We start from the raw sequence: 12,209 nt of genomic DNA on the forward strand, positions 1-12,209 counted from the left end.
TCTACTTTCTAGTAAACCAATACCATCAACTATGCAAGTTCTTTTTAGGGAACATATTAGTTCAAGTTCCGATGATTATTGCGAAAAGAAAAGATCACTATAAAGTCCTTGCGGTGTGTTGATTATTAGAGGGGGTGACATCTTTGCAAGCTATCAGGGGCGGAGGGCCCATTATGGCTTATTATGGCCCAAGCCATACCAAAAAAAAAATACAAAGCAGATCCACCGGCCCAGTATCTAAACCCTAATTCCCTAAACCGTTATCACTGCCGTCCGCTCAGCCGGCCAGCCGTTGTGCGTCTGTGCCTTCCGCTTTCGTCCGTCGAGCCCGAGCCGCCGAGCTGCCGAGTCGCCGAGGCCTGAGACCACTCACTCGCTCAGCCGCTGCCTTCCTCTTCCGCCCGCCGAGGCCTTCCGCTTCCAGTTCCAGTCGCGGCGGCAGCCGGCAGCACACGCTGTGGGCCGTGGCGTCAGCCGGCAGCACGCGCCGAGCTCCGCTTCCAGGTTCCAGCCGCGGCGGCAGCCAGCAACACGCGCCGGCAGCCGGTAGCACGCGTCGAGCTCCGCCTGCCAACCCGCTATCCCGCGCGACGCGCCGAGCTCCGCCTGCCAGCCACCGGACTGCGTCCCTGCATCCACCAGAGTCCGACCTGACGGCTGACGCCCCCACGGCCCCACCGGATTCCGCCCCGCTGGACACGCCAGTCGACACAAGGTAGTTGTCTAGAGCCATACCTAAATTTGTTTTCGTCCTCCGCCACTGCAAGCTATGAATGGAAGTCTAATACTATAATAGAGGGCACTTGATTTGTTTTTTCTAATGATCTCTGGAACATTTTTACTTCCATAATAAAAAAACAAAAAAATGTACAACACGGACAAAGAATTGTTGTCTGTAAGTTCTTGGAACCTTACACGTCACAGAGAACTCTGTATCACTGTAACTGTATGCATTCCAAAAGACCACCAGGTCCCCGCTTCCATAGTTCCACGACTTCCATCCATTCCAAAGGACCAAAACAGCGGCTCGGCCGTTGGCAAGGTAGCCAAACCACGGTAGGCGCCTAGGCGGCCACGGCGCGGCGCACGCGACCACAGGGCACGAGCCCAAGCGCCGTGCGGCGTGTCCAAAGACCAAAGGCTAGGAAACACAAACACCCACGCCACGCGGACCCGGGCACCCGTCCGGCGGGCCCCTCGCTCCGCCCTCATCCTGGGGACCGGACGACGCCGTCGTCGTCGCCCGTCGACCCTTTTCCCGCACAACAGCCGCGCCGCTCTCCCGTTCCACACGACCACATACGGTAGCTAGCCTAGCTTCTTCGTCACAGCTCACCACGGCGCAGCAACCGCAGCCCACGAAGGCGACGAAAAGCTGCCGAACCACCAGCAGAGGAGAGCGAGGGACCGCGCAACCGAGCCACTCCCTAGTCCCTCCTTCTCCCTCTCTCTCTCTCTCTTCGCCTCCGGATCTCGCATGCGCGGTGGCCACCGCCGCGCCCGACGGTGGAGGGTGAGGAGTTAGCGAGGGGCCCTGACCCTGAGTGCTGGACGGCGGCGTGATGGGGGGAGCGCAGCTGGTGGGGAGATGGGTGGAGTCGTACACGGGGATGTCGACGGACAACATCAAGGGCCTGCTGCTCGCGCTCTCCTCCAGCCTCTTCATCGGTGCCAGCTTCATCGTGAAGAAGAAGGGGCTCAAGAAGGCCGGCGCGTCCGGCGTCCGAGCAGGTGAGGGCCCTTCGGTCAGCTCTGGCACTGGCTCTGCTTGGGAACTATGCTTTCGTTCAGCAGGATGCGGCTATGCTTTCGTTCGCTGCTGGCGTGCTGTGCTTGCCGCTTAGATCTGAGTGCCTTGCAGGTTGGATCTCAGTGGTGGTGTCAGTGGGTCCGAGACTCCGAGTGCAATTAGGACTTGGGGCTTAAGCAGTGAGGTAGCACGGTGGTGATAGTTCGGTCGTGTGATGTTGGGGAGCTGCTCCGTTGAAACTTGCAATGTACTTCAATCAGTTGTTGCTTACTCGGCATTGACCCCCCGGAAGATCACTAGCAGAATAGTTGATTGCTGACATGTTGGTGGTGGGGCGATGCATTATTGCTAATGCTTCTATGTTGCGATTACCGATTAGCTACTTGTAGTTCCTACTGCTTCCATTATGCTTTGACAAATTCGAAAAATATCAACTGCAAATGGAATGCCGCGAATGGGAATGCTGACAGGAAGGCATATTCATTTACTGAAACATACCAATGCAAAAGATATGTGAATATCCGTTTTTGTTGACCTGTGCCACTCAAGAGTTGAAGACGATTGGTGCTTGGTCAACCATGTGTAATCAGTCTCTGTCCATAGCTAGTGAATTATGTAACTTCTGCATAGCCTATTTTGCTTCTATCTTGCTAGATGGGTTGCAACATTGTGTATTTCCTCATTAATTATGCTTAATTTTCGTCAGGCGTTGGTGGCTACTCATACTTGCTTGAGCCACTGTGGTGGGCAGGAATGGTAACAAGTGTGTCCCTTTCCCGATGAATATGGTTCTAGCATATTAACCTTGTTTGACTATCTCGTACTAATGATATCCATACTCCATTTCAGTGATTGTTGGCGAAATCGCTAACTTTGCAGCTTATGCATTTGCTCCTGCTATCTTAGTCACTCCACTTGGTGCACTTAGCATAATTATCAGGTCAGAATTAGACTAATATGTGAGCTACAACTGGTACATCAACAGCCTTTTACCACTTAGGTTTCTGCAAATCTTATAGTTTTGGCATGCCTTATACAGTGCTGTTCTTGCCCATATAATGTTGCGGGAGAAACTTCATACATTTGGTATACTTGGCTGTATTCTTTGTGTGGTCGGTTCGACAACAATTGTGCTTCATGCCCCTCCAGAGCGTCAAATTGAGTCTGTGGCAGAAGTGTGGGATCTTGCGACCGAACCAGGTACTGTGTTTCTCTCTCTCTGAATTTTCTACCTCATGAGTCAAAAGCCAAAACATACTACTTTATGTCAAAACACTGCTCGGTATACTATCATCACCATACTAATTCATCAGGTACTAAGGTTCAAATTATGTCCTGCAGCATTCCTGTGCTATGCAGCTGTTGTGCTTGCAGCAGCTTTTGTGCTCATATTCCATTTTGTCCCTGAGTATGGTCAGACACATATCATGGTATATGTTGGCATATGTTCTCTTGTGGGATCTTTATCGGTACGCTTCTCATGACTAACAGTTATTTTCATGTGAATTCACATAGCAATTCTAAAGAAGCTAGGATATAAATGCTCTCCTTATGTATTTGCCTTGGTTTGGCAGGTCATGAGTGTCAAAGCTCTTGGGATAGCCTTGAAGCTGACATTTTCTGGGATGAACCAGCTAGTCTATCCACAAACATGGGTGTTCTCATCCGTTGTAACCTTATGCATTGTAACACAGATGAACTATCTGAACAAGGTATGATCAGTGCTATGCTCATGTACAATAACCTGTAGTCGTGTCAAGAGAAAAGGTTTTTCTTAATGGTCGAATCTTGTAAAAAATATTCGCTATTTCAATGTCTTATGCACGTCTGTTCTGTCCTACCATTTTTGAACATATCAAAATTAAATTTTGCAGGCCCTCGACACATTCAACACTGCAGTTGTTTCACCCATATATTACACAATGTTTACATCCTTGACCATCTTGGCTAGTGTAATAATGTTCAAGGTAACAGATTCTGACCTTAAACGTGTTTGTTTACAGAATTCTGCACCAAACTTTGACTTATTCATACTAAATTAATTAACTAATCTTTGTAGTCTTAAGATTTCAATCAGTACGCCGTATATTGATCTTTAATTTGAATGAGTCTGCTTTTGGTTTTAGTGTCAGCCATTTTGTTCATTGTGCACTTATGGTACAATTCAACACACTAGATTTCAACACAACAACAAAGCCTTGTAGTCCCAACCAAGTTGGGCTAGGCTAGAGTTAAAACTCAAGAGAAGCCACAAATCAAGGTTCTGGCACGTAGATAGCAGTTTTCTATTGGATAAATCTTTGGGTATTTTATCCTTTTAAATCTCTTTTTACTGCCTCTTCCCATATTAACTTTGGCCTTCCACTGCCTCTTTCCATTACTATCATGTCTTAGTATCCTACTATGCACTGATGTCTCTGGAGATATCCGTTGAGCAAATCATCTCAATCAGTGTTGGACAAGTTTTTCTTCAATTGGTGTTACACTTAGACTATCACATATATCATTCTTTTGGACTCGATTCTTTCTTACATGACTATAAATCCATCACAACATACACATTTTCACAATACTTATGTGCTGAACATGACGTCCTTTTGTAGGTCAATATTTTGCACCATACAATATAGCAGGTCTAATCACCATTGTATAAAACTTGCCTTTTAGATTATGTGGTACTCTCTTGTCACATAGAATGTCAGATGCTTGGCGCCACTTCCTTCGTCCTGATTTGATTCTATGGCTAACATTTTCATCAATATCCCTATCTCTCTGTAGCATTGATCATCAATAGTGAAATGCATCTTTTCTAGACATTACTTAACCTTTCAAAGTGACATAGTGACATCTCCTTCCTCATGTGTAATAGTGCCGAAGTATCATCTCATGTATTCAGTTTTAGTTCTACTAAGCTTATAACTTTTGGACTCTAAAGTCTGGTGCCATAACTCCAGTTTTCCATTTACCCCTACTCAGCTTTTATTAACTAGCACTATACTGTCCACAAAAAGTATGCACCGAGGGATATTCCCTCTATCTTTCTTGTCCAAAACAAAAATGTAAGCACTCAAAGTTGACCTTTGATGTAGTTCTATTTGTATTGCATAGGAGATGTGGTACATATATGTACACTCAGAACCTTAACCCTAATGGGCCGGCAGCCTAACAGTGATGCCAGCCCACCTACACATAGGAACACACTCTAACACTATTCTAATAGGGAATTCAATGCACTAGATTTAACTTAAGTAAATAGTTAGTATTTGCAAAAAGTTCTACTTATGAGTTCACGGTCTTATTGTGACGTGGCACATTTAAAATTTCAGTCTTGTCCCCATTTAACTTTCCATCCATCACCAAAAAAGAAAATCTGAAATCAAAGTCAGTATTAGTAAACAATGAAAATTTTCACTGGAAGACCTGTCATATGTATGAAACATGATAGTATTACACCGTGTCGAGCAGTTCACCTATATGGTAACCTAAAAAATTGTTTTGCATTGTAAATTGCACTGTTCATAGAATGCAATTTGAATATGAGTATGGGGATAAATAAACTGCTGGAGATTGCCTTGAGAAAGCATACTAGAAAACAACATTGCTACGTAAGATGAACTGTCACGGTGCACCAGCGAACCCCCCCCCCCCTCCCTCCACAATGCTGTGGTACTGCTTTTTTAATATACTCTGATTTGAATACAGGATTGGGATCGTCAAAATCCAACACAAATTGTAACGGAGATGTGCGGCTTCGTCACAATCCTTTCTGGAACTTTTCTTCTTCACAAGACAAAGGATATGGTGGATGGTATGTCTACATTTACGCCCCTTTTGACCTGTAACTACTCACGTTCATAATGTCTTATTGGTTCGCGTCGTGACAGGTCTCCCACCAAATTTACCGATTCGGCTTCCTAAACATGCGGATGAGGACGGCTACGCTGCTGAAGGAATTCCTCTCAGATCCGCTGCTGACGGTATTCCGCTCAGGTCACCAAGGGCTACAGATTCATTTCGCTCGTCATGATGCCCCGCTGAGATTTGCATGCGCACTCAAATCGTGTCACTTGAAGGCTCATACCCAGCAGGCGTCAGTCCTATATATACATGGGAAGGGAATGATAATCCTCCATTCACTCGGTTCGATACACAACGTAGGTTTTAGCTGTAGGATTCAAAAGGTAACAGCTCGGCTGCCCCCTTGTAAATTCTGAGGCATTGGTACAGAATTTTGAGGATTATATCAGTTATACTCGTCCGGGTAAGATCACCAGGATGACCAAGAGCCCAAGTTTTTGGGTTGTATACTTGTATGTATATTGCGGTGAGCCATATAGGTCACTATCTTGAATTGCTGTATTTTTTCAACACAACTCTCAGAGTACAGGATGTTGAACAAGCACATCATGCCACTAAACCATTTACCAGTTTTGTCTGAGCACTTATAATATGTATCTTTTTCATCCTAACTTGCTTTGCCCGAAGCCGATACCCATGGGCCATGGAGCTCTCTATCCTGCTTCTCCTCCCGGGCTCCCTTTCCTCGGCTGCTTCTCAGGACCGTCTAAGAGGTTTTTTACTCCCATGCAAAATACAAAAATGAGCCTAATGATCTATACTATAGAGATAAAAATAATCTATATTTTTTATTGTATTTACCTCAATAATTAAAACATAAATAAACATTAATGTTAAAAAGTAAAGTATAAATATGTATCACACTTAGATTATGGCCAACAGTAGATCTACACTATAGGTGGCACTATTATTTACAGAGCTGAGATTAAAATAGAAGATGCAGGTGAGTAAGCTGCTGAAAGATAGCCTTAATGATATATTTTGATGTTCTTTGAAACAAAATATTCAATTACATCTTCATATTTAATCTTTTCCAAGATATCATTTTCAATCAATGCATTGAGTCTTTCTTCTCATAGAACCGCGCATGTAGGACTTGAGCAACTTTAATTTGAAAAGATTTTCGGCAGTGAATTTGTACGGGGAATCACAAAATCGAGAACTGAAGGTGTATACATAAAGGACACGAGGATTTAGATAAGTTCGGATCCCAATGGGAGATAATACACTACGTTCTATGTGTTGCAGAGCCTATTGCCTATGCACAGGGCCATTCCTGACTTTTCGGGGGGCCAGTGCGAAATCCGATATGGAAGCCCCATCCACACACAAATATATATAATTATACATGTAGTATCAAATATTTGACGTTTAAAAATTATTATGCACTGTTTTAAAGTTTATAAGATAACAAATGTAAAATATAACCGAAAACACTTACTTATTATCTGATATCATTAAAAATATCTTCTAACATTTTGTGATACAAAGTCATTGCTTATATTATTGAGATCAATCTCATCCAACAACTTTTTTCGATAATATAGACTCGGCAAGCCATTTAACCTCTATTGAGTTATTGTTGATTATAAATAGTTCAAAAAATATTTCAATTTTAAAAAGCTTCTCTCTGTCGATGCAACCATCATGTGTATAGTAAATAATACTATCTCTATATCAAAATAGAATTTGTTTTGCTTCTTTAGTGAATTCATCATTATATAGTTGAATATAAACATAAAAATCATAGAGTATTCGATAAGTAATTGAGACATTATTTTAACAATCTAAATGAAACTGGTCGATAACGCATCGCTCTTTGAGTATTTGTGTTTAGAATAGATATGTTTAACAGGAAAAAGTGTTAGCGTCCGGTCACTAAAGGGTCCTCTATTTTTTTGGGGCCCGGTGCGGCCACACCCTCCGCACCCCCTCCGGTACGACCCTGCCTATGCAATATGATCTGATGATCGGGTTGAGGCCGTGCGACCCTTCTTTTTATAGTTCAGGGAAAGGGACAGTTTGGTACATAATGCTTATCTAGCTATCAGCTCGATGAGAATGGAGATCGATCTAAAATGACTCCTAAAATTAATGAGATCTATCTCTATCTTTATGTGAGGACTCCTTTATAGATAGGGACATGCTCTTGTTAAAAAGATATTGTTCTTATCATAAATGATCATTTTTCTCTAATCTGTTCATGCGTGCTGATCTGGTTGTGGGTCGAGTTTCCCTGTGCCCGAGTCCGAGTTACCCAGTTCGAGTTTGAGTCAGTCAGACTCACTCACTCACATGTCAGTATCTCCATTGTTGGGGCGTCCTTAACACAACTGTCATCTAGGTATTAGGAAAACAACACATCCGTTTCACAAATTTCAGAATATCATGATGGCCCATATCTTTGTTATAGATAAACTCTTGGAGGAACATTAACTCTATATGCAATTCTTTGCAATCGACATTAGAATGCTGACCACTCTTTAGTCTCATCTCAAGTACAAGAAGACTACAAACTTTTGTGATCTAAAAAGCACAACTTATGTGAAGTAAATAAAAATCCAAAGAATTTTCTTATACTCATGATATTGTTTAAAAACCAGTAAATTAATAGCTTGATCAACAACGGATAAAAAATAATTGTTCAAACTTTATAGAAAAAAACTGAAGATAATAAAACGCAGCACGTACTGAAGCTGTTCTATTCCAGCACATTGCAGCAGCATCTATCTATCAGTAGCGCGCGCATCCAATAATGCATGCCCTCCAACGGTCCAATCCTCATCGCATCTCACAGTAGAAATTCCAGTGCCGGGACGATAGCGTTAAGCGTATAAACACCATCCGTCAAAAGCAAACAGAATGCGGCAACGGATCCTGTACTAATGGGATAAGAATGGAACAACGTACGCAAGCAGTTAATCGACCCCTCCCTAGCCTGTCGTCCGTCCCCGATTAATTACAACTCCGGATTACTGAAAGACCATGGGTGCAACGATTTTATCACTCTAAGAGCCCGTTCGTTTAGTTCAGATTGTGCCCAGGAATTGTTCCGGTTTATTAAAATTATACAAATTTGTGAATACAATCAACGGGAAATGATTCCGGAGGGTCGTTCCGAAGCAACCGAACGGGCCCTAAGGGTTTGTTCGGTTAGCTCTCAATCCATGTGGATTGAGTGAGATTGGATGAGTTTAAATCTCAAACAAGTCAAACTTCTTCTTAATGTTTTCCAATCCCATCCAATCCATGGGTAACGAGATTAACCGAACAAGGGCTAAGATGTTGTTTGGTTTACGAATTTAAACATAAATGATAATGATAAATATTCACACTCGATTGACATCGGTAATAAGTTTGAATAGACCAGTGTCCATTTTTAGCGTTATGTGTATTATGGTTGGACTTAAACAAACATGATTTAACGTTATGTGTTACCCATCACATTACAATTATGTGAATCAAACAACACCTACTATCACGGTTGGTAGGAATCGAACTCAGAACATTAAGGCTCGCCCATGTTGCACCCCTCCAACAAAGGTACTAAACTAGGTCTCATCTTAAAGTAAAGGGTTTAGGACTAAGAGATAGTTTCAAAAAAAAGATCCTAATTTATAAATTTTAAGCAAATTTATATATGACTCCAACGATTGGGGTCTTAAATATGCAATCCTAGACAAGAGGTCCTATCCTGTTATCTCAACCTTGTATAGTGCTCGTAGGTATGCCTGTGGCCTCGGGCGTGGCTATAGTATCATCCATTGCTATCGAGTTTAGTGTAGTTGGTAGTCATTATAGTCGCGCACATTGTATTGTGCTCGTGGGTATATCCGTAGCCTCAGGTGTGGCTACAACAACACTTTTGAATGTAATGTTGCCCTTACCAATAAATATGAAGTACAAGAGTCTCATCTCAACCACATGGCACCGCACGACCGGTTTGGTCATGGGCGCACGTACATGGTGCCAAGGCCATGTCACCAGGGCCATTGTGCCCCAAGATGTCTTAGAGAGAGGTATAGGGCTCATAGGGCCCTGAGAGGTCTGGTCGACATGAGGCGTGGTCCCTCGGGGGAGGAGGTAGCCCGGAGTTTGGGATGTTGTTTTGCGAGCATTCAGAGATATATGTCTTCCTTCAGTCTTTTGACAAAATTGATTCTAAATTATTGATAATGGTGCTATATTATGAAAACCGCCAATACAAATATGTTTTTACTGACTATTTTCTAAAGTTCGTCGCTAGAAAAATAATACATAATTTCTATCGGCGGTATACATAAGGAAACGATCATTACAAACAAATTTACCACTAGATATATGGGCATGCATTTTTATTTCTATTGGTGCCTATATATAAATTATGAACCGCCAACGAAAAATTACAACCATTAGCAAAACTCGACCGTGTATACTAATTAATGTGTAGTTCTATGGAAATATAGAGCCAACAAACGATGCCAATAAAACGACACACGGTTGGTTCTCATCCCTAACACACAAGCATATATAAATAAATGCATGTATCCGATGCTGCCCCACTCCCCACCTGGTCTAGTAGCTCGCTTTCCCCGGCCGAAATAATGCAGGCCAATCCACTCCATGGCACCGCTAGCTTTTGACCTTTATTATATCTCGCCGGCGGTCGTCGTAGTGCTTTTGCTAGTAAATGATCGAGTGGCGTCCTATCTTGGCGCTTTTGTTCGAAACGTGAGCGCACATTCTCTGGCCCTGGTTTAAGGTTCCACATCAACCGGCTGCCCAGCTAGGGGTAGTACGGTCTACGGTGTAAGAAAGGGCACCGGGCAGCGGGGACACGCGCTTGGATATGGTCACATGTCTTGTTCAGAGTGGCAACATGTTGATGCCTTTTTCCGTACTAGATCAGCTGGTCGCCTGACCCACTCAGTGGTCGACCGGTGGGTGGCGGCGGCGATGCCCAAGTCATGCGCGTCGCTGCGGTTCCTTGCAACGGCCAATTTTACCCACCATGTGGCGTCCAAGTATATGTCGCTCGCTGCTGGTCGTCAAGGCGAGATCCAGAGGGCCATCCAGAGAACGGCAGCGGCACATGTTGGAGGTGCACGTGCAAGGAACAGCCAGCTAGCGCAGCCGCGCGCGCGTACGTACGAACGAACGTTCTCCGACTGGCGGACGGACAGGATGTTTCTGCTGCCGTCAATGACCGGGCGGCGACGGCGACGGCAAGCACAGCGGCCTGGGCCCGGCAAGCAATAATGAGCCACCGCGCTGGATCAGTCGCTCTGAGTCTGAGAGTACGTGAGAGGCACGCGCCAAAGAGAAGAATCAATTATTGTATCTGTAGTGGAGCCGAGCCGAGACGAGAGGGAGGGTTAGGAATCCCCGGAGATCCTTCCCGGAGGCCGGAGATCCGACCAGTCATGTCGATCGATCGTGGTGGCCAGGGTTGCTCAGCCCACGTCGCGTCGTCCCTGTGTCCCCGTCGAGGGGATCCTCCGGTGCTGACACGGCGGCGCGGGGGAGATCTCCTGTGCTCCTGGAGGCTGGGGCCTTGCCTGCTGCCTGCTGGCCTTGGGGTCTACTCTTTCGTCTTTCCAGCTCGCGCGGAACGTGCATATGGATGCCTGCCTGCTTCCGTGCGGAGGTGAGCTCGCTCGGCGGCCTTTCCTGACCTGACCCACGCGAGTGCGCGACCAAAGAAGAAGAGAAAGCGTCGCTATGCCTTTTGGTTGGGTGTCCTCTGCCGCTTTGCGCGGGCCGGCCGGCGTGTGGCTGCAATAACGCCGCGGAACGGCGCCTCCGTCGCGTCGCCGTCGCACCATTGCGCTGCGCCTGCGCCTGCGCCTGCGCCTGCCCAGCCTTGTCCCTTCTTCACCCACCGCACTCTGCAGACGATAGATGCTCCTGTTTTGCTAGCTAGCTAGCTAGTTGCGACGACTCGGGAGAGCGACGATGCGCGTCCGGCGTGTTTTGTGTCTGTGTGCTGTGCTTGTTGTATGGAGGAGGCATATGCGTAAGAAGCAATCACGACACGTATAAGAATTTTAGTAGACCCTTACAACAATACAAGTCCACTAGCAAGACTTTTATAACAAAAATTCATTAGCAACGATTTTGAGTACTAACGTGTGTATACATATTGGCTGCTGCTGCTGACACACACGGACGTCCCACTACTTCTACTACATCTACACGTCATCCTTCCACGCACCGCGCCGCCACGATTCTTTTTACTTATACTTCCCTCCGTTTTAAAATATAATTTGTTTTACGCTAGCTAGTAGTTACACACTCATTAAGTAACATATATATGAATGTAGTTTGCATGTATATCTATATTAATTCACTATTATTTCAATGAACGGAGGGAGCATGATATATCGATTAAACATGGCAGATATGTTTATGTGTACCAGTACCATACGCGTACGTTTTCTACACTTCGTATCAAAACGGAAACCATTCAACAATCTATGTATTAAAAATGTGGCTCTGTAGCATCATGAATCGCTGACGCTGAATTTTTGCCATTAAAGACGTACCATGAAGAAAACATCTCGATCAAGTTGTTTATTTAGAAGTTGTAGAAACAAACATATGTCCTTTTTTCTTTTCCTCA

General features: G+C 44.6%; 1 protein-coding gene across 1 annotated transcript; it reads left to right on the forward strand.

Moving 5' to 3' along the window:
• The first annotated feature begins 1,336 nt into the window (after positions 1 to 1,336).
• On the forward strand, positions 1,337 to 6,151 carry LOC100381821 (putative magnesium transporter NIPA4). Its single transcript, NM_001174616.1, has 9 exons — positions 1,337 to 1,731; positions 2,457 to 2,513; positions 2,600 to 2,690; positions 2,790 to 2,950; positions 3,092 to 3,219; positions 3,325 to 3,462; positions 3,625 to 3,717; positions 5,453 to 5,558; positions 5,635 to 6,151. Exons 1-9 carry the CDS (start codon positions 1,563 to 1,565, stop codon positions 5,775 to 5,777), a joined length of 1,086 nt encoding a protein of 361 aa, NP_001168087.1. The 5' UTR covers positions 1,337 to 1,562; the 3' UTR covers positions 5,778 to 6,151.
• The last annotated feature ends 6,058 nt before the right edge of the window (positions 6,152 to 12,209 follow it).

This window comes from Zea mays, chromosome 8 (assembly GCF_902167145.1).
Source record: "Zea mays cultivar B73 chromosome 8, Zm-B73-REFERENCE-NAM-5.0, whole genome shotgun sequence".
Taxonomy (NCBI): Eukaryota; Viridiplantae; Streptophyta; class Magnoliopsida; order Poales; family Poaceae; genus Zea; species Zea mays.